Genomic DNA, 22,261 nt, shown 5'->3' with positions numbered 1-22,261 from the left:
TCCTGTTAACCTACTTTCTGCCTGTCCTGCACAAGATCAAATGCTTTACACTGTCCTGTCTGTGGTGTGATGCCGAGAGAGTGTCATATCCTTCCTCGCACTTTCTCACACATGAATATATTCGAAACAACCTTGTGTGCTCGTGTGTGTGGCACGCATTTTATTTTATGTCTCTTTTGTTCTTATCTTTCAGATTGTAGATCAAGGAAAGAATGCAAAGAGCTACCACTATATTCTGGCTAATCTGGTAAGAAAGACTATTTTCATTTTTTTAAATTTCTTAATAACCACCAATAACCAATTATATTTTGCTTCCAAGAAGCCAGATGTTCTTGTAATTTTTTAAGACGTCTTGAGCAATAGTTCTCTAGCATTTCCGAAGTTCTTTGGTTGATTTTTCACCCATTTTCAGTCCACTTCCTGTACCTGACCATTTCCAAATATTTTTTTTAAGCCACAGTTAGCGCTTACCTATGAATCATCTAATCATATGTGCTGACACATAACAGACACTTTAGCAAAGAATCTATTTTAAATCAAGTCTTTCAACAGTTTATTACTAGCAGTCTGTCACAAAAACATGTCATTTGTTTCCATTTCTTTAGTTGAATCTACAAAAAATGCCAAAGATAAAACACTTTGACAAGCATAAAATAGTATTTTTCCTCCAACATGTTGATTCTTAAAGACTTACTAACTGAAAACTATCTGGACACTGTTTACTTTAAAAAGTTGAGGACAACAGAAGAAGTGGCGGGTCTTAAAAAATACTAACTATAGCAAATGAGCGGTATCCATTTCCTTAAAAAACAGGGGAACAAAACCAACAAAGACCTGACACAAGACCTGAGAGATGCCTTAGTTGGTCCATTTACTGTTCAATGGAGATTGATTGGAAATTATTTAAGTAGACGGGTTAACAACCATCCGTAAAACACAGTGGAAGCTCTATCATGATTTGGGGCTCCATTATAAATGCAGAAAAGTACCGTCAGATTTTGATGTAATATTATTTGGAAAGCATATGACTGGAAACAACGTAACATTTCAGCACAACAATGATCCCAAACACACTGCCAATGCAGTAAATCATACTTGGATATAAAAATACAGAATGGAATACAATCAGGCATGAAGACCACTTAAAATAAAGTTAAAAGAAAGCTTGTGTTAAAGAGTTCAGGTTCTGTTGAAGAATAAATGTTCATATATGTTGGCAGATTTCAGTAACTCACTGTGCCTATTTCTCATTTTCTAAGAGAAAGAGAGAAATCAGGGGTGGCTCAGGACTTTTTGCACGGCACTATTCTTCTCTGCATTCACACTTTATTTGAATTTATATAAATGTATGTAAATTGTATCTTTTGTCTTATATTTCATTTCATAACTGGATTCCAAACTTTCAGTAGTTTATTGCCAATTCAATAGTTGTGTTTACCCAATAGAATTGTCTGGTTTTACCCTCATTCCATCTGCAGCTCAGCTAAGTCAAATATCCTTTCACTGCCACAGCTATAGAAATCACAGCAACACAAGTGGGAGACTTGCGACAGTGACAGAAAGCTGTGCAGACTCACAGCAACAGAAAAAGGTCAGGCAGCCAGTGTATGAAAGCATACATCCATTAGCTCTCTTTGTCTGCTGCCTTTTCCTCGCCACACACACGTTAGACCCTGACAACACTCGATAAATGTGGCTAAATGAAAAGAAAACTGGCATCAACAGAAGCTGTGGTAATAACAACATTAATATGCAGATGCTGGCTTGAACAGTTTCTCACTGCTGGCGTTTTAGATTGACTCAATCTCCCTTGTCCAACCGGTTTGCCAGATTTAAATTTAAACAATAAAGCTTAGACGGTAATAACAGATGATATACAAAGTGGCCACAGTCATTTATAATGGGCCCGTTAAAATGTTGGACCAAAAAAACGGGGAAAAAAAAGAAAGAAAATGACTTTATACGTCCTTGGACCTTTTAGTTAATTTACTTACCTCAGTGCACATGTGTGCTTGTGTGCGTTGATTCTGAGCACAGACTGAATTTCAGTAAGTACTTAAATTGTGGTTACAATTCTGTCGGGAACATCCCCCATCTACGTCCTGTGTTAGCAAAGGCTAGTTTCTATAGTAACCTCCTCAGCTGACTGCACAGCATTAGCTCATTCATGGAGCAGAAAAAAGACATAAGTCTGTCTGTTGAGCTGAGAAATATGGACACCTGGCAACACATACAGGTACATTAAGGGAAATGCGGCTGTTAAAGCAGACTGAATGCTGCCCCTCTTGGTTGCCCGCATATGTTTGGGGTATTTTTCTTCTTCTCTTAAATGAAAAAGGGCAAAAAAACCAAAAAAAAACAATTCTAGATAACTTTAGGCTAGGGAACAGCAAGTCCTCTTTGTTTTTCTTCAGTTCTTTTGACTGTATGAAAATCAAAACACAGTAAACAAGCGCGAATTCGGAACGGATGTGATAAAAAGAGCCAAGGCTTCAAATGGCACGATAAAAAACAACAACAACATCAGAGCAGAGAAGAAAGAAAACGGATGGTACGCTGGAGACAATCCAGAGAGAGGCACCTTTTCTCCTCATCAATCAAAACTTTGCTTTTAAACCTCAGACAAATCACAGACAAATCTTTTTTCCTCCTCTGTCTCCACTCCCACCCGGTCCCTCTTGTCTACCTCCTCCTCTCCCCACGCTGACAGGAAGCCTGCTGAGAGACTGAAACTGTCTTTCCTACTTTCTACCTCTGAAAAACAGCCCTCTCCACATAATAGTTTTTTTTTGGGGGGGGATACAAGAAGGAAATACCATTACAGTAAATCGCTTCTTCCTCCATTCTTCTTTGCCTGAGGCTCGCCTTGCATTGTTCACAGTAGCCTATAAGGTTTTGATCCTGCTGTTGTTAACAGTAGCATATGAGGACTCCGTCTATCACAGATTAGTGCCGGACTGCTCCTTCCATGTAATGAGGTTTTCTATTTTCTTTCTCACTACTTCTGTCCCTCAGGAAAGACCTAAATGAAGTCTGCTCAATGGGATGATCTCCCTATGTAAAAATGAAAGATTTTTTTTCTTTATTAAGAAATTAAAACCTGAACTTGTGATGGCACAGTTAAAGCAGTACTCAAAATGTAATAAAGTTAGCTAAATTACCCAACCAGCGGCACCAAATGTTAGGTGCCCTGCTGCTGGTTCCAAAACCTTTTTGGACAGTGTTCTTACAAAATGCTCACCTGCTTGAAACCCTTTGATGCAGTTTTTAACAAGTTATGATAATTGATCCATTCATCCATCTGCTTATAAGCTAAACTGCTTATGAAGCTCAAAAGTAGAGGCGAGATCCATTTTACATGTGGGTTTTTTTCTTGTGACGCCTGGATAACCAGAACCCCTGTTTGCAATCCACTGCTGTAGAAGAACATATCAGCTGGATTTCACAGGGAGTTAACATATCCTCTGTACCTGTGTGAGTATGTGTGTGTAATCTGTTTCTGTCTGGTTTCCTCTCAGGGTTTTCTGGACATCGATCTGACAGATCTGAGGAAAGGCGGGGCAAACATAACCGGCTTTCAGCTCGTCAACAACTCAGAGCCGAGTGTGAGCCGCATCGTCCAGCAGTGGATGGAGTTTGATAATAAGGACTCCAAAGTGCCCAAGCCTGGACTCAAAGTACTACCCCTTAAATTTCTGAGTTACTTTCTTCTTCTTCCATAAGTCTCTAAGCCTAGTGTCTATATAATAGGTAACTCTTACCTGAATATGCTTTTTGGATTTTGGATTTCTGCTATAGCAATTATTTATCTATACCAAGCTGAGAGTGATACCATATCAAGGTATTTGTGTATTTACAGGCATAAGAAAGTAACCTAAAGTTTAAGTTATAGAAATGAAGTCTCTGATGTTTAAGCAAAGCGCTTCTAGTGTTTGTGACATGAAATGTAATTGAATTAAACTTGCTCTCTGCAGTACACAGGTGCTCTAACATATGACGGGGTGAAAGTCATGTCCACAGCCTTTCAGAATTTAAGGAGACAGAGGATAGACATATCTCGCAGGGGCAACGCTGGAGAATGCCTAGCCAACCCACCAGCTCCCTGGGGACAGGGCATAGACATCCAGAGAGCCCTGCAGCAGGTCTGCACACGTGGAGAGGAACACACTAATGCACACACGCATAAATACATAGATCCTCGTGCACACTCACACAATTTCTTGAGTGGCACATTGGCTAACAGCTCCTGAGTTTGGGCTGGCTGAACAAATTAGGTCTCATTCTGTCGTGTAAAGTTCACATTAAGTCGTTGGAGAGCTCTCCAGTATCAAATGTGACATCATAGCTAGTAAACACAACCTGCAGGCAATAACACTCGACTGTGATTATCATGAAATATGACATCAGCAATTGAGTTTAGAAATGTAATATTTGGCGATGAAAATGCTGGACTGGCTGTGAGACTCCTTAATGTCACAGAGACACACGAACGCCGACCTGCATGTGCATTGAGGAACACGGACAGTTATTTGGATTAAATTTAGAACGCTAATAAAAAAAAAGAAAATTTAAGTTCAAGCCATTCAACACCATTCACGCAAAATATGGAAATATAAAAACTGCTTTTGTGTTCATGAGGATTTACGTACAGTACAAGTGCTTGTGTGAGTGTGCTGCCCAAGGCGCTGTCTGCAGAGTGGCTGCGCAGAGGCCTGTTCCGAATCAGTCTCGCCATCTGCCTGCAGATAGACTGGAGATTGAAGCCGTTCGTGTTCGCTCAATTAATTCCATCACACAGCCAAGACAAACACGGTGCACTCTGCACACATACGTGCACACCGTCTGTCATTTATGTCCACAGTGACGCGCGGACACTCACAAATGAAAACGACACAAAACATGCGAGTTGCGCTTAGAATGCATGTCATGTTAGCATGATGTGCGAGTGCTTGCTCCTAGCACTGAAACGCTGGTTGAATATCACGTTACGGGGCAGCCGTACCAGCCAAGGAAGTGAGAGGATCTGAATTACTTATTCGATATCTTTGACTCCATTACAGGTCCGTATAGATGGATTGACTGGTCACATTCAGTTTAATGAGAAAGGCCGCAGAACCAACTACACTGTTAGTGTCATGGAACTGGCCCCCTCTGGACCCAAGAAGGTGAGCCTGAGGGTCCGATTTAAGATATTCATTCTTGCCCAAGGGCCCCCTTTCTAAAAAGACAATATGTATGCAGTCTTATTACATGTGTCTGACTAACCCTGTAGCTTATTTTAAAACCTTGTACTGTAGTCAAACGACTGAATGCTCCAAAGAGCCAGTTTCTAATTTAAAAAGTTAAGATTTACATTTAACAAGAAATCTCCTACTACCTTCAGTGAAGTGTATGAGTAGCTTTTTACTCTCACACCTCACTGAGCAGCTCCCAAATGAGTACATCATTACTGCTGCAAATACCTTAAGGGTGAAAGGTAAATTAGAGACATGGATTTACCTTACTTCTTGGTATGTTTTCAGTCTTGCAAATGCAACTGAATGTTTATTTGAAATAGCAGGAAATTCATATTTTCCTCTTGCGCTGGAGAAGCTATCCAGTGAGGAGACTTAAGTACTTGAATTTATCTGAAATGCCTGATAAATTATACATTTTTATTAAATACAGCTCATCATTTCAATTAAATTTTGTGCACTCCACATACATGTCTCTTTTGGGATTTCAGTCATTCACAGTAAGAGCTGCTAAATCAGCTTGATAGGTCATTGAGCTGGACTTAAATATAAGCTGAAATATGATAAACTGCCTTTAAGCTCGAGTCTTTGAGTGGGAGTAAAAGTTATTTTTCTCTCATATAGTCAGTTTCACTTTAGGCAGTTAATTAAACACGGGCCCTACTTTGTGACACATTCTCCTTGCCTTAGGTCGGCTACTGGAATGAAGATGAGAAGTACGTGACCACAGCCAGCCTGAGAGGGAGCAACGAGACTTACCCACTGCTGAACAGAACTTACATAGTCACCACTATCTTGGTAAGTATGAGTTAAAAACAAAAAAACTCAAACAAACAGAGGTTAAGGGCTTTTTTTAGGGGACGAGGGTGTTTAATTTGAGAGACTGAAACAGATAAAGTAATAGTAACATATTCTCTATCATGGTAGAGTTCCTTAAATTTCACGACCCTGAAAGAATTCAGCAGGCGTCCGCAATTGTATCTTGCTCTCTTGTTTCTTTTCCCAGCTACATTTTCTAACTGCTCTCATTCTGACTGAAGCCTGCTCAGAATAACAATGAGTATCAGTATAACTTTATTGCTCCGTGTACATCTGAAGTGCAGAATCTCATGCCTGACATACAGTGTTGATGACTGTTAGAGTTGGTATAGTACACATTTATTGCACTTTTAAAAGCTCACAAAAGGTCAACATAATCTCTGTGGTAATGTCAACACACATAAAAAAAACAGGCAGACTAGAAAGAACCAGCAGAAGTGTCTGTGCAGCATTAGAACTTCTCATGAAATAGACAAAGTAACTGTTATATATGAGGCTGTGGTATGTCAGTGCATCCTTTAAATTTTTATTTTTTTATTTTTTTTACCATAAATGTCATCATTAGGTCATCCAACATGTCTCAGGTTGTATTTATTGGCAGTAACACAAATGGTCTGCAAGTGAGGTCAGATTCGACCTAATCCATTCTTGTGACACGTATCATTATATTTTGTAATCATAGCTGATAATATCTGACTATAGTACAGTAGAGGATATTAAAGTTAGTACAATATATCCCTGGAGGTACAGGATGTTCTCAGTAGCTTGTCTATGAACTGGTTCCCTATTTTTTACTAGTGGTATATTTTTAAAGTGAAAATGTTTTTTTTTGCAGTGAAAAGTGGCTTTAATGGCTCTAATGTATATGTGAAAGGTATATGCACACCAGAATTAGAAATTAAGCAGCTTAACTTATATGTCATGTGAAAAAAAAAAGTTTTCACATGACTTTCTGCAGTCTTGTGAAAAAATACAACCTACATCAGCAAGTATGAGCATCTCTATGAAGGAAGACATTTTGGCAGTTTGCTGCTCTGGAGCTTTCAGGTGTATGTTAACACAATTCTGAGGAGGGAAGACACCAGCAATATCTAGAAACAATTGCTGCTGCCTATCAATCTGTGGAGGTTTATAAGACCATTTGCACACAGTTTGAAGTCAATCATTCAACAGTGAAAAAAAATATTGACAAGTTGGCATTCAGGACAGATTACCAATCCTCCCAGGAGTAGAAGTCGCAACAAACTCACCTCAAGATCAGACAGTGCGACGCGAAACTGAGAAACTGCAAAAATTTCCAGAGCGACATCTCAGACTCTGCAGGCCTCAGTTAGCATGTTAAATGTTGCAGTTCGTGACAGTACAACTAGAGGAAGGCTGAACAAGTATGGCTTGTTTTGAAGAGTTGACAGGAGAGACTCTTCTCTCTAAAAGGAACATGGCAGCATGTCTTAGATTGGTAAAGATCCATTTGAACAAACCACAAGGTTTCTGCAATGATTTCCTCTGGACAGATGTGACCAAAGTGGAGATGTTTGACCATAATGCACAGCACCATGTTTGTTACAAACTGAACACAGCATATAGGCACAAACACATCATACCTACAGTCAAGCAGTGTGGTGAAAGGAGTGATGATTTGTGCCTGTTTCACAGAGACAGGACCTAGAAGTCTTGCATGCTCTTTATAGCAAAGCATTCTAGAGTCAAATGTGAGGTCATCTCTCTGACAGTTAAAGCTTCGGCGAAATTGGGTCATTCAGCAGGACATTGTTCCCATGCACAGCAGCAAATGTACAACAGAAGAAGAATCAAGTAGTTCCAATGACCCAGTCAAAGTCCACACGTCAACCTGATTTAAATATTGTGGGGAGACCTAAGAGAGATGTGCTTAAACAAATGCTCACAAGTCTTTATGAACTAAAGCAAATTCATAAATAAGAGTGGGTGAAGATTCCTTCACAATGATGTGAGAGACTGATAAAGTCATAGAGAAAAATAGTAATTTAAAATTATGGTGGCGCTACCAGCTACTGAATCATGAGATGAGCCTCATTTTTCACAGGACTGTATAGAATCCTGTGAAAGCTTTCTTTTTTGCATACAATACATTACAGTTTTATTTATATAGCACATTTAAAAACCCGAAGGCACACCAAAGTGCTTCACAGTAATATGGAGAGTCAACATAAGTTAATAACAGGGTACAAATCGGGCACTAGCATAGACAGGATAGAGGCACTAACAGACCAGAAGAGTTAGATAAATACAAAATCCGCTGAGACAAAAACAGCAGTAAAATTAATAATAAAATAATAAATTTTATAAAATTTTATAAAAGATTTAAAAGTTTAAAATTTAAAAGATTTAAAAGGGTATTAACTGGTGAGGAAAGCCAAGTCAAATAGATATTCTTTCAATCTTGAGTCCAAGGCTCGAATAGAAGCAGGGAGGCTGTTCCAAAGGTTGGGTGCAGCTGAAGCAAAGGCACGATCGCCTCTGGTCTTCAGTCTAAACTTAGGTTGGGCCAGGAGTAATTGACCTGATGATCTTAATGTACAGATTGAGGAGGTCAGTGAGGTAGCTGGGCGCAATGTTATCCAGGATTTTAAAAGTGAGTAGCAAGATTTTAAACTCAATGCGATATTTGATTGGTAACCAGTGTATATCAACAAGAGCCGGAGTAATAGGGTCAAATTTTCTAGTTCCAGTAAGAAGGCGAGCCGCAGCATTCTGAACGAGTTGCAGCCTTCGAAGAGAGAAGGCTTGGACACTACAGTAGAGAGAATTACAATAATCTAACCTGGAGGTCACAAAAGCGTGGATACGTTTTTCCAGGTCCCTGTGTGATATAATGCTTAGCTTTAGAAATCTGGCGCAGTTGAAAAAAAACAGATTTAACTACTGATGATACTTGTTTATCAAGCTTAAAGGAGCTATCCAAATAGACACCCAGGTTACGCATAGAATCAGAGAGAGTTAGCTAGGGGCCCCAGCAGGGCAACAGGCTGGTCTCGAGGAATATGGCTGTCGAACACCATAACTTCAGCTTTTTTCTCATTTAAAATGAGAGAATTATCTGACAGCCAATCTTTAACCTCTCTCAGGCAATCGTACAGGGAGTTCAGTGATGCTGACAAATCATCAGTCAGTTGACAAGAGATTTGAATGTCATCAGCGTAAAAGTGATAAGAAATATTGTATTTTTCAAATATGAAGCCCAAGGGTAGCATATACAAAGAGAATAATAAAGGGCCAATACAGACCCCTGGGGCACACCACAGCAGAGAGGGGCAACAGAGGAAGAGTATCCTCCCATCACAACAGAGAAGGATCTATCTGTGAGGTAAGAATTAAACCAGTTAAGGGCAGAACCCTTGATGCCTACAACATGCTCTAGCCTCCTCAAGAGTATATTATGATCAACCATGTCTGAGGCTGAAGACAGATCCAATAAAACTAAAACAGCAGGGCGACCGGAGTCAGCAAATACAAGAGGATCATTATAGACTCTTAACATGGCCATTTCAGTGCTGTGGTTTGGCTTAAAGCCAGACTGGTATTTGTCAGTGATATTATTTGCAACTAAGTAAGCCTGTATTTGGAGAAAGACGGCTTTCTCTAAAACTTTTGATAAAAACTGAAGTTTTGAGATTGGCCTATAATTGGCAGGGTCTTTCTGATCGCAATTACTTTTTTTAAGAACAGGGTGCACTACCGCATGTTTAAAAGCAGTCGGGACACAGCCCACTAACAATGATAAATTCATTAAAAATAAGATGCAAGGCCCAAATTCCTCAAAACTTTCCTTGATAATTCGGGATGGAAGGATATCATGCACAGAATTTGAGTTTCTCAATTGTTCAATTATTCCCTTAAGAGTGGGGAGTGATAACAGCTCAAAGTGAGAAAAGGTGGACATGCATCGTAAAACCGGAACAGGATTCAGCACAAGAGAGTGAGAGTGTGAAGCCTTCAGTAATAAAACTTTTCCACTAAAATGAATAAGAAATTGCTCACAGAGAGCCTGAGAGGCCGAGCTCGAAGAGTCCGGACAGGAATTTATCACTGAATTAAAAATTTTGAATATCATTCGCGGGTTGTGGCTATTAGTCTCAATAATATCTGATAGGAAAGCTGCTTTAGCTGCCTTTACAGAGTTCTGGTATAGAAAGACTGCATGACTGTGGGATTTTTGTGGGACACGCCTTCCTTCAGATGACTTCAGTGCTCACCAGATAAAAGATTCTTAGTGGAGCTGATGAAGGCAAGAAACAATGTAGAATAACAGAAAAGACATCAGTACACATCAACTTGTGCACTCTTTTTAGAGCCATTGGCTGCATATATAGACATCATTGCCAGTGAGAGGAGAAAAACTCTTCCAGTCAGCCTCCAAGTTGTAATTAAGATAAAGAAATTTTCAGAAGCCAACTATCTCTGCCACTTAGCAGATATAATTATGTTTAAACAAACTAGTGCAAAATGGCTGCAGTAGTCAGTTCAGCTTAAATGAAGCCCAAAGTGAACCCTAATGCAATCCATTCAGCTGCGAGAAAAGGAGATTGATAGCTTACATGGTTCTTTTGTACCCAGTTTTCAAGCCTTTAGGCTATTTTTCAGAAAAACAGAGTGCATAATCTCAGAGATTAGACATAGTTAACTAAACACATTCTTTGTTTGAAAGTAACTCTCCAACACTCCAGGAGAGAGAGGCCAGAGGGCAGCCACTTGGAGCTTGCCAAAAGGCACCTAAAGGACTCTCAAATATCGAGAAATAATTCTCTGTTCTGATGAAATAAAGATTGAATTCTGTGCCCTGAATGCAGTGCGTCATCGGCAACATCATGCTCTGGAGATGTTTTTTGGCAGTAAGAATAGGGAGTCTAGTCAGGGTCAAGGGATGAATGCAGCAACGTGTCCTTGATTATAACAAGCTCCAGAATGTTCTGGTTTAGCCCCAGTTTTCCAACAGGACAACGACCCTTTGCACACAGCCAAAGTAACAAAGGAGTGGCATCAGGACCACTCTGTGAATGTCCTAGAGTGTCACAGCCAGAGCCCAGACTTGAGATCTGAAAATGGCTGTGCACAGACGCTCCCCATCCAACCTGACATAGCTTGAGAGAAGATTGAAATATTGAGCCAGGGCTTTCAATACTTATGTAGTTGTTATATTTTAGTTTTCAAATTTTACTACATTTACAAGAATTTCAAGAAAACTTTGTCTTTATGGGGTAATATGTTTATAATTTGAGGTAAAAATGAATTGAATCCTTTGTGGAATGAGGCTGTAACATAACACAACGTGGAACATGTGAAGTGCCGGGAATACATTCTGCATGCATGTAGCTTCTGCCACTTCAGCTGTCTGCAGTACAACTGGAAGACCAGAGATCCTGTTAGAATCATTTTCACTGAAAAGCCAATCAAGTGGTTGTTGTAGTATTACTATAATAAGATTACTGAGTTAAATATAAGAAAGTAGCCACTAATGTAGCTGCAAAGGAAAATCCTGACATGTAGTCTATTGACATCTACTTTCGAAAGTATGCCTAAAATCCTTATTTAAACCCAAGAGTTGGAGTCTCCGGAGTAAGCCCCCAAAATAACTCTCTCTGACATAATCTCCTATCAGTGTCCTTTTCTCCGGGAAGATAAATTAGTTTTCTGTCTTGGAAGCTAAGAGAAGAGATAAGGTGTGAGGAGCACAGGCGCAGGAGTTTTTACACCTTCTAACTTCTGTGCTCTCTGATTCGTTGCCTACGGGTGGGTGTTGTTTTGCTGCTGTGTTGATATCACATAGTTCTTCACTGTAGTCCCTGCTGTCCAAGCCTGTGCCCACAGACTAGGCCTGGAGATGTGGAGAAATGAGGCACAACTGGTTTAATGGGGCATCAAAGCTTCCTTTGCTGATGACTGCGGCTTTGCACTGAAATCAGACAAAGAGTGAAATGTGTCTAATCTTAGCATGCCTGATTTTTGTGTTATTGTCGCCTTTAGTCTGTATAACCCTTAAAATATATTGGGTAATGTCAGCACACAAGGGAAAATGATTGAATTTTTAAAACGTATTAAAAATATGAACTTCTACATGTGTAGTTGCATTTGTTCAGGTGCACAAGTGCTCTTGTGTGTATAAATGTGCAGCGAATGTGTCTGAGTATTGTATTTAATGTGGTTGAGTGACAGCAGATCTCAGTGGAGCTGTTCGAGGTCAATGTGATTCAGTCCTGGAGGACCTTTTGTATGCCTTGCCACATCTCCATGTGCACATTTGTACATGTGTGTGTGTATTTCTGTGTGTGTGTGTGTGTGTGTGTGTGTGTGTGTGTGTGTGTGTGTGTGTGTGTGTGTGTGTGTGTGTGTGTAGTGGGCATGGTCACAGTTGCGTGTGCCCTGTCTTTGTCTATGACTGCGTGCGCCAGTGCGTACACTGTGAAAGCGCTGCACGCCAGTCCTTTCTCTTCACTGCCTCCCCAGGGTGCCATTTGTCTACCAGCCTCAAGTTATGTGCAACAATGATTACCTTCACCTGGATCATAAAGAGCGGGAGAATACAGATAGCTGTAACACATATAGGAAACCCTCTCCTCCCTACACCCCGCCTCCTTATCTAGACACTGGTGAACACGATGGAAGGATTTTCTAAGCTCAGCAGAAAACTCTCGCTTAAAACAGGAACACATAACAACTTGTGGGAATTGAGGCCTTCTTAGTGCTGCTGGACAATTTATACTGAGGCGACTTTAATTCTGTATGAAATACATATTTCTGAAAGTGGAGCCCCAGGTGTAGTGCCAGCTGCAGTTTCTCAGGCAAGTCAATCAGTGTGAGATGTGCAGTAGTCGATGTAACAAGAAGAACAATGTGGCCCTGGAGCAGAGGTTATCCTGGTTTCAGAGAGCTGTCAGCTTCATTGTCTTCATGCACGCACTTACACAGGTGCTCGTTTGAATCATACCTCATGTCTCTTCGGCTCTAACAATGCTGCCCAATTCCTGTTTTCTTGCTGCATGCTATGTGCTTTTCAGTGCACGATTCAGTCGCACTCATCCTACTTAGAGGGTCTTTGTGGATGAATTGCATACCTACCTTCAGGGAACAAAGCTAAAATAATGCCTTGTAGTTCCATTTAATTTTCTTTTCTTCTCAACCTTTAAACCTACAATTATATCTGGGGGCCAGTGCTTTTTTTTCCTTTTTTTTGCCCTAAGCCTCGGTTTAGAACAAGAGATAGCACTTCATTTTCAAAGTGCACACTAATTTCAGGGAAATCATTTCAGAAGCTGTTGAGTGAGTTCCTGTAAATGATTTTTAAAACTGCAGGAAAATAAAAAGAAACACATAAAAAATCTGTTTTTACTCATGGCTGCCCCACATCCAACAGGAGTCTCCATACGTGATGCTGAAGAAGAACCACGAACAGCTTGTGGGGAATGATAAGTACGAGGGCTACATCGTGGAGCTGGCTGCAGAGATAGCAAAGCATGTGGGCTACCAGTACAAACTGAAGATCGTCTCAGATGGCAAGTACGGAGCCCGAGATCCCGAAACCAAGATGTGGAATGGCATGGTCGGAGAGCTGGTGTATGGGGTGAGTCGGTGGAGCTTCTTCTAAGATTTTCTTTTTGTTTTCCCCACAGTCAAAGCTGGAAAATTAACTTTTAAATGTCTTTTGTGAATACTGATTATTGAAGGTCTTAACACATTGAAAACCGCACTGGCCCCAAGCCTGTTAAGGATGATTACCTATTTTGCTTTCTTTTTATTAGTATTCTGCGCTGCTTATTTAAATATAATTTTAATATGTTAGACTTTGGGCAAGGTTCACTTTGGAAGAAACAAATCCTTACAGTTTGCTGCTAGAATAATTTGTGATTATATGATTACTAAAGGTTCCTCTGAATTGCAATTTCGACAGTCTAACCACTTTGTTCTTCAGAAGTCTGAAATTGTGCTGTGTTTTTAATTTGACCTGGATCGTTACCGACTAACTTTTGCTGTGTGTACCAACTGTGCTGTGATGAGGGGGAGGAAGATAAAGACACCATCTTAAAACTGAAAGAACTGGTCTTTCTTTTGCTTTCTCGTTGTGCAATACACTTGGATAATGATCAAGAATACATTTATATCTAGACACGGTGTAGTGCACGTTGAGTGGTTGCGGTGATCCTCTCAGACCTTTGCTGCAAACAAGGAAACACAAGTATCATTCCACCTCAGAATTTCAATGAAATGCTACTTTATCCAGCACTGTTTACACCTGCCTTTGTGCTCTTTCCTCAGAAAGCAGACGTGGCTGTGGCTCCGCTCACTATCACCCTGGTCCGTGAAGAGGTGATTGACTTCTCCAAGCCCTTCATGTCTCTGGGTATCTCTATAATGATCAAGAAACCAACCAAATCCAAGCCTGGCGTGTTTTCCTTCCTGGACCCGCTGGCTTACGAGATCTGGATGTGCATTGTGTTTGCCTACATTGGCGTCAGCGTCGTCCTCTTCCTGGTCAGTCGATTCAGCCCGTACGAGTGGCACGCCGAAGACTACGAGGAGGGAGCCGAGCCGCAGACTCCCACCCAAGCGGCGGCTTCCAACGGGGTGCAGCAGGGCCAGACACCGACGCAGCAGAACACCACCCAGCAGAGTCCAGAGCAAACCAATGAATTTGGCATCTTCAATTCCCTTTGGTTTTCACTTGGCGCCTTCATGCAGCAAGGCTGTGATATTTCACCACGGTAAGAAGCTGAGGCCACAAATTTTGAAGCTTTATACTCCTCTGAGTCTCTGCTTTTATTTGTTGGTACACAAAGAGACATTCAGTACCACCTACGTGTAGTACATATCTATCTGCCACACCAACGCCTCAGCATGCTGACTTGCTTTCTTTTTCAGCTCACTTGAGTTTTGTTTATTGAGATTTTGTTGTGTTTTTCTTAGCCGTTTGTCATACAAAGAAGTGATAAAACTTTGATGAAGGGCAGAAGAGCCAGCTTATGATGTGGTCATGTTGCAGACTGTTGTGGTCTCATTCAGTTTCCAGATAATTCCCATAGTGCTAAAAACATGGCACAAATCTAGGACAGTCAAAACTGGTAGTCAGTAGAAAGCTTTAGTATTTTATAAAATTCAAAATTCCTGCCATTCTGCATCTCACAAGTGATTAGCCAGTCGGTTGTGCAAATATTAGAGCCTTAAGAAGCTGCTATGAAGGATCCTGGTGTGAGTATTGAGTGTTATATGTTGGCTTCCCTCAAGTGCTCTCATGAGCTGTGGTATGAAACCGTTCTCAAAAGGTCACCAATTAAAAATCTCATTAAGTGTCTGAAATTAGAGACACTGAGGTCGACTTTCTGAGCTCTCCAGAGGCGCTAACAGGGGGAGATGAGAAGATAATGTCAGTGTTATCACTGTAAGCTCTGAACTAGCAGAGACAGGTTAGGTCACTCGTAGACAGAGCTTCTTGTCTCTTTAAACATTAAGCTGCATATACATTATGTAGCAGCTACCGTGAAGTTGGAGATCCCAGCGCTCCGTCTTGAAAGTGTAATCGTAAGCATCGTTGCGTTCCATCTCGACTTCCTTCTTGTGGCAAATTAAAGGGTGTATCTTCACTTTGGCCTCACCCTGCACAAATAACAGGACGGAAAAAAACAAAACAACTTTGCAACCCACGAGCCTGCATGCGGCACATAGGTGCTCAGCAGTACATAATGTAGGTAGTGAATTCCTCCTCCCACAGGCCTTCATCTGACATTTACTGTTTTCTGCCTGCAGACTGTGCTGTGCTTCATGTGAGATGAAGCCTATTGTCCAAATGCTCTTCTCTTACAGGCAGAAAATGCATTTGGATTAACTATTGATTTTCTTGTATGCCACACAAAGAGAGAGGGCCAGGGAATGTCACGGTGCTTCCTTAAAATTGTCCCTTCCTTCTGTATGCACAGCCATCTTTGAGCTGTGTGTGTGGAATGGTGTGTACTTTGCAATTTAAAAAAACAAAATTAAGAGTATTTGCATTTCTTTTGCTCGAGGAGCGAGGGGGACGACCTCCGCGGATGCAAGACCTTTCATTGACTTCGGCTAAAAGGACAAAACAGGCCATTCCTCTCTACTTTCTTATGTTCTGTGTAAAATAGGTTTGAGGTGGAACCGAATTTCATTAGTGTTATTAGTGAGGTTGGGCTTTAAGGGCGCTTGTCCTCTAAGGACTTCAGTCAAATACCTCTCTTTGTCTTGGAGTGTCCTTTCAAGGTGAGTCTGAGTGTTCATTTTTGGTTCTTGGTAAAAGATTTTTTTGGGGGGGGCGTCAGGGGAATTCACAGACTTTTTTTTTTCTAAAAAGAAAAAACTGCACATGTCACAGCGTGTGCAGCAGGACATGCTGTAGCGATCAGCATGGCCTGCTTGGTGTCTTGAAAAACCAACACAGTGAATGTTTCACCCCGCTGAATACTGGCCTGAAGGAAACATCTTCCCCTTGAAAATTTGGGTGACCTAGTTGCTCTAGTTAGCACAGTGCATATTCACACACACTGGTGCATGCTGATGTGTCTCCTAAAGCATTATGAGTTCTTCTGCTAGAGTTAAAGGACATACTGTACGGTTTGTCAGATGAAAGCAACAGTGCTTGTAACATCACAAATTCACAAGAACAGAGTATTACACAGCGTACGCAGTTTTACTTTTATCAAAAAAATTCTTTCTTGAGAAGGTTTTGTTCTTGTATGTAAGGTAGGGTTTGACCATCTTCTTTTTTTTTTTCTTACCTAGCTGCAGCCTGTCTTTCTTTTTCCACTTTATTCATAGACTGAATATGTCCTGTCAGTGTGAAAAAGGAAGCTAGTGCGGCTGTGCCTAAAACCTCCATACTTCTCTCTCCGGATTGCGAAAAGAAGGCGTATTACAGGGACGTCCTCAGTAAAAACTCTCTTAACAGTTTATATTCTAAGGCACTACCTTCAGGTCTTTTTCAATATGGCGTTATGTTCATTTTGTATGTTATGGTCCCATTTAGAGAGAAAGAGACAATAAAATAGAGTGTGCTTTAGAGCGAGGATACCTTGTCAGGCACAAGTCACTTTTTTAACATTTTGTATATTCAAAACTTTGCTAAAGTACAAAATAACACTTCTCACTCAGAATTGTGCGTGTATTTTTTGGAGCAATGTTATTGATGTCTTAGCAAATACCGCTTATGAAATCCTAGATACTCACTTGTTGGTTATTATGTAAGCACATATGTAAGCAGCACAGCCAATCAGCATTATCCTTGCCGATTGGCTGATCTTAGGTTAGTTTTTTTTAAAGCATCAACAATATTGATTTGTCTGATGTTGTAGCTCTAACTAGTTAATTAAGAACTTGTTAATTTGGTAGCAGCTGATATACAAAGTGACTATGTGGATATATATGACTATATGAAATAATATTTGACATAAAGCAGATTAGGGTCCGTATTGACATATTACATCACAGAGTTGCTGCAGCTGTGTTGGTTACACATCCATGATATAAGTGTGCTGTTTAACCACATTCCAAAGGTGATCTGTTGAACGGATATGATTTGTATGACTATGGAGGCCTTGTGAGCACAAGGAACACATTGTAATGTTAGCAATGATTTGAGCTTTTCGACACGGTGCGTTATCCTGCTGCAAGCAGCCATCAGAAGATGGGCTGTGGTCATAAAGTGATGGGCATCGTCACCAACAATACTCAGTTTGGCTGTAGCCTCAGTTTCCGGTTCGTAGCTGACAGGAGGGGTACCTAGATCCTCTCCTGCATGGCTTGGTTTTAACAAGTTTAATAACAGAGTTGCTGTTCCCGTTCTATCAGCTCAAAGCAGTCTGGATATTCTCTTCTAACCTCTGACATCAACAAGGTATTTTCACCCAGAGAACTGCCGCTCAATGGATATTTTCTCTTTTTTTAGACCATGCTCTGTAAACCCTAGATGTGGTTATGAGAAAATTACAGTAGCTTTTGAAATACTCAGACGAGCCCGTCGTCTTGACCACTTCTACATGCCTAAATGTAGGGTTGAAGATAGATAGATAGATAGATAGATAGATAGATAGATAGATAGATAGATAGATAGATAGATAGATAGATAGATAGATAGATAGATAGATAGATAGATAGATAGATAGATAGATAGATAGATAGATAGATAGATAAAAGACATTATGTTTCTGAATTTGCTGACATTTCCCAGTCAGTGCCTGTAAACCTCTCATCGCTGTGCCTTTATTACTAATAGGTGAGAACAGATTGTTCTAGAGGTGCATTCAGCTCTGTGGTAGGCAGCCTGAAGCACTTCTCTCTTCATACTTCTCCATTTAATCAGAGACAAAAGGCCAAGGAACAACACTGATGATCCACTCTGTCCTGGATTAATCAGTAGGCGTGTTTAATTTTCTCGTCAGCCTGTATCTGTGTGTGTGTGTGTGTGTAGCCTGGTTCTATTAAAAGCAAACACTTATTGCCATTTTCTTTGTCAGCGCTCTAATAGTAGGCTATCAGATTGGAACAGTCTACAGTGTACCTGTGCATCAAGGTGTACATGCAGCTCTGTTTCTCTGTGCACATGCATAGACTCACTTGTATTAATTTATGCTTCAAACTGATGCGATGCATTAATGCGTACAGTACGTGATTGTGTGTGTATTGGCCAAACTGCTCCCCCTGCTATTTATTCTGTGCAAGGCCATGTTTACTGTGCTCTTTCTAAATGTCAGCACTGTCAGTCAGGCCCTCCCATAAGCCCCAGTCTGTGCTGTTGGGCCCTTCTTGTGTTTATCTCTGCAGACAGGTGGATTCCAAGACTGACCCTCACCCTCACCACACACAAACACACACACAAACATAAACACCCAAAGAATTCTCCATTCATCTGTGCACCCGTTAACTTCCTCGTTCTTTACTTCTTCTCAGTCCTAGCATTCGCTAATAAACTCTGTTCTCCATTCTTCAGAGGTGAAAAACCCTCACCTCTCTCATCCTAAACAGTCGCACATCCATAAAATGTGCGAACAGATTCAAACTAGCTAATCGCATCAACATTGAGCTGTAGTATTGTTGCAAGGCTTGGCCCTCACTCTTCATATGAACCCTGCCAAAGTAATGGAGGCTTAAGTTAACGCATCGCAGGCGAAGTCAAAATCTCAACAGATGATCCAAATAATCCATGGAAGGCACGGAAATAATGAGCACTATACTTGTGTTACAGTGAAGAGCTAGTTTTTTCCTTGTACTATATTTTAAGCGCAGCAGGGAAGATGCAATGAGGGAAATATTGAGTGGATTTGAGTAAAAGAGCGTAGTGTTCTTCAGGTGAATGTGTTTGGATATGTTTAAGTCGGCATCTGTCGTCCGTGTCTCCTAATAGGTGCGCGTTTGTCTGAAATGCATGGCCCCGTGGAGTTCACTCTGGTCCTCAGGTGTCTGCGTTCCCTCCGTTATATGACTGTAGACTGAAATAAATCAGCCCTGTCACTCACACCCTTCCTGCCAGCAGCAATGTCTCAGGCTGGTGGTCAGAATCATTCAATAACGGATTGTATACGAGGCGTATAATGTAACCCCAGCAGGGTCAGTATTTATTTTTTTTGCTATTGCACTAAAAAGGAGAGTTTAAACACTCAGTTTTCTCAGGGAATTTTTGATTTCTCTGTTCTGCATTTCTCCAGCATTACGTGAAGCAAAAACATAACAGTCAAATTTTCAGATCAAGTACTATGTGTAACACAAGCATAGTGTTCATTATTTCCCTGCTTTCCGTGGATTATCTGGATCATCTGTTGAGATGCTGACTTTCTGCCGTCAATGTGTCAACTTAAGCCTCCATTACTTATTTGTTGACTTATGTAAGCACAGACAACTTTTATCAGAGTCTCATTGAAACCCGACCCAGATCGCAAACAATAATTGAAAATATGTTAAATCAAAGTTTTAGTGTCAACCTGAATTCTACCTTTGAGTCTTGATCATTTTTGCAGTTTAATACTGACACATTGTTGAATTTATGACTTCTAATCAACTGAACTTCTGTGGTATTTAAACTATAAAATCCACCACATTTCAATATAATTTCCCGGTCAGCTATAAATCTATGACTTTTCAACCTCATTGTCACCTGATCAACTATAGAAAGATCATCATCGATCAATTATATTATTGTGTTCTTTTAATGTCATTACTATTACATCGTCAGGTTTTAACATTGTTGTAACATTGACTCAACATTTATTTTGCATTGGGTCACTTTTTTCCAGAACATTTAGGATGTGATCACTTTATTTGTTTAGATATAGATACCCTATAGGTTTGTCTTCATTCCATTTTGAGAAGAGCTTTCAAAATGGCTCACGCTTCAAACTGAATATTGTACGTGTTCCTTTCCTCTTCCTTTCAACCCAAACACAGACTCACCCGCAGCACACTGCACTTGAAATTAAAGGTTTCCCACATAATGCAGGCACACCCATTATTTCTGACATGAAAGCTATTGTTCGGCTGCTAACCAAACCCTCAGTGACGAACCAGGTGAACTCTTGTGATCAAGGGAATTATTGATCTTGCACAGGGATCAAGCGGGATGTCACACTGTGTTTATTGTTGTTATTAATGTCGCGAGCACTGAGAAAATAGACTGTGTTACACGCCACCGAGTTACATAATTGTGGAATAAGTTAGCTGCTATAAAGCAGTTTTTTGGAGAGAGTGGGGGGGTGGGGGTTCAGGAAGGGATGATTTATTCATAAAGATACGGCTCGGTTTAGTTCACGGCACAACTTATGTTTTATTTATTCGGAGATCGCATGAAGGCAACTTTTTGATCTTACATGCATGCACACTCGCCAACAGAAACCACCGAGGCACACGCACGCACGAGCCCATATACACTCCCCACTGGCGTATCACACTTTGTACCACAGACAAAGGCACCATCGCCTCTGAGGCGTTTTACTCTGTCACATCAGTCACACATACATTTCCACATGCAGAGAGGGCTTTTTTTTTCTTTTTGCTGTAATCAAGCTGTGACAGTATACGGATATATTTCTTGCAACCATGAATAATACACCGAGCTCGAGGCCACATGGGAAATCTACCTGGGCCAGTGTAAACACTGCCAGTTATTTGACTGGAAAGATGCGATGCTGTGAGGCTTATGAGAGGGCCTGCGAGTTGATGAGAGTTTTCTCTTTGTGATGGCAGGCCCACTCTACTATAGGGGTGGATGCCCTTATATATGTAGTGAGAGGAAAAAGAGTGAGAGGAGGAGGAGTGAGATGACTAAAATCTCTCTCAGCTCAGCTGTACTGTTTTAAGTGCAGAGTGTGTCACCATAGCAACCGTAAAGAGATTTTTTTTTTTTTTAAATCATAGCAGTTTCCCTTCAAGTCTCTCTGATGTGCAGAACTTCACTCAAATGCACACATACAGCATCTCCTTTTCTTTTTTCTTTTTTGTATTAATGCTCAGAAAGCCTGAACGCACTGTCAGTCCGCTTACACGCGTGTTGATGGCATTGATTTGCGGGAAACAGTTGTGATGTATTTGCCTGTTTTTCTAGCTGGAGTGACTAAGAGGCTTTGCGTATGTGTGTGGGCGCGGAGCTGAGCACTCTCACAGATTGCCAGAACTGTCTTTTCTCAGGTTACTTGAGGCTAAGACAGCAATCCGCAGCATCATTCAGCAAACAAGTGTGCGGACACAGATATAACGATTAGAGTTGCATCTCAATTATATCGATTCCCCTGCACCGTCAGCGTGCGGTGGCTGCAAGCTGAAGTTTTGTTTTGTTTTGCATTCACGCATGACCGCTCCAAAATGAGCCATATGTTGCAAAGCAGCCTGTTAACTTTACTGCTTCTTATTGAAAGAAACATGCATTAAATAATTACAAAGCGTTTGAAATCATAATGCTTTTGTCAGTGTTGTTTTGTTTTTTTCCCATAGTCTACTTGAATGAGTATAATTACAAGCTTGTGGTGTGTTTGCTTCAGGCTGGTAACATTACCATAATATTCTCTTTTCAGCTCAATGGCATGGTAATGCTGACCTTTAGATGGAGAGAGAAGCTTTAATAAATCATTATTTTTTGTGCTCCATGCTTAAAGCTCACATGTAGTTTGGCCTTGGAGATGAAAGTGCTCTCAAATAATACAGACCTAACAACTGGGAGGTCTTTGCAACAAAAGCGC

General features: G+C 40.7%; 1 protein-coding gene across 6 annotated transcripts in view; it reads left to right on the top strand.

Moving 5' to 3' along the window:
* The window catches only part of gria1a (glutamate receptor, ionotropic, AMPA 1a), a 75,987-nt gene that overhangs the window by 31,061 nt on the left and 22,665 nt on the right, over positions 1-22,261 (top strand). For all 6 annotated transcript variants that reach the window (XR_003274165.1, XR_003274166.1, XM_026188877.1 and 3 more), the window contains exons 5-11: positions 194-247; positions 3,519-3,677; positions 3,975-4,142; positions 5,061-5,165; positions 5,925-6,032; positions 13,444-13,650; positions 14,343-14,788. Coding sequence is in view for 4 of the 6 variants with exons in the window: in XM_026188877.1 (XP_026044662.1) it covers positions 194-247; positions 3,519-3,677; positions 3,975-4,142; positions 5,061-5,165; positions 5,925-6,032; positions 13,444-13,650; positions 14,343-14,788 (1,247 nt within the window). In the remaining 2 variants the exon portion in view is untranslated. The remainder of the gene's footprint in view (positions 1-193; positions 248-3,518; positions 3,678-3,974; positions 4,143-5,060; positions 5,166-5,924; positions 6,033-13,443; positions 13,651-14,342; positions 14,789-22,261) is intronic.

The sequence above is a fragment of the Astatotilapia calliptera genome, chromosome 2 (assembly GCF_900246225.1).
Source record: "Astatotilapia calliptera chromosome 2, fAstCal1.2, whole genome shotgun sequence".
Lineage (NCBI taxonomy): Eukaryota > Metazoa > Chordata > Actinopteri > Cichliformes > Cichlidae > Astatotilapia > Astatotilapia calliptera.
The sequence above is the reverse complement of the archived record's forward strand: the minus strand, read 5'-3'. Positions and strand labels throughout refer to the sequence as shown.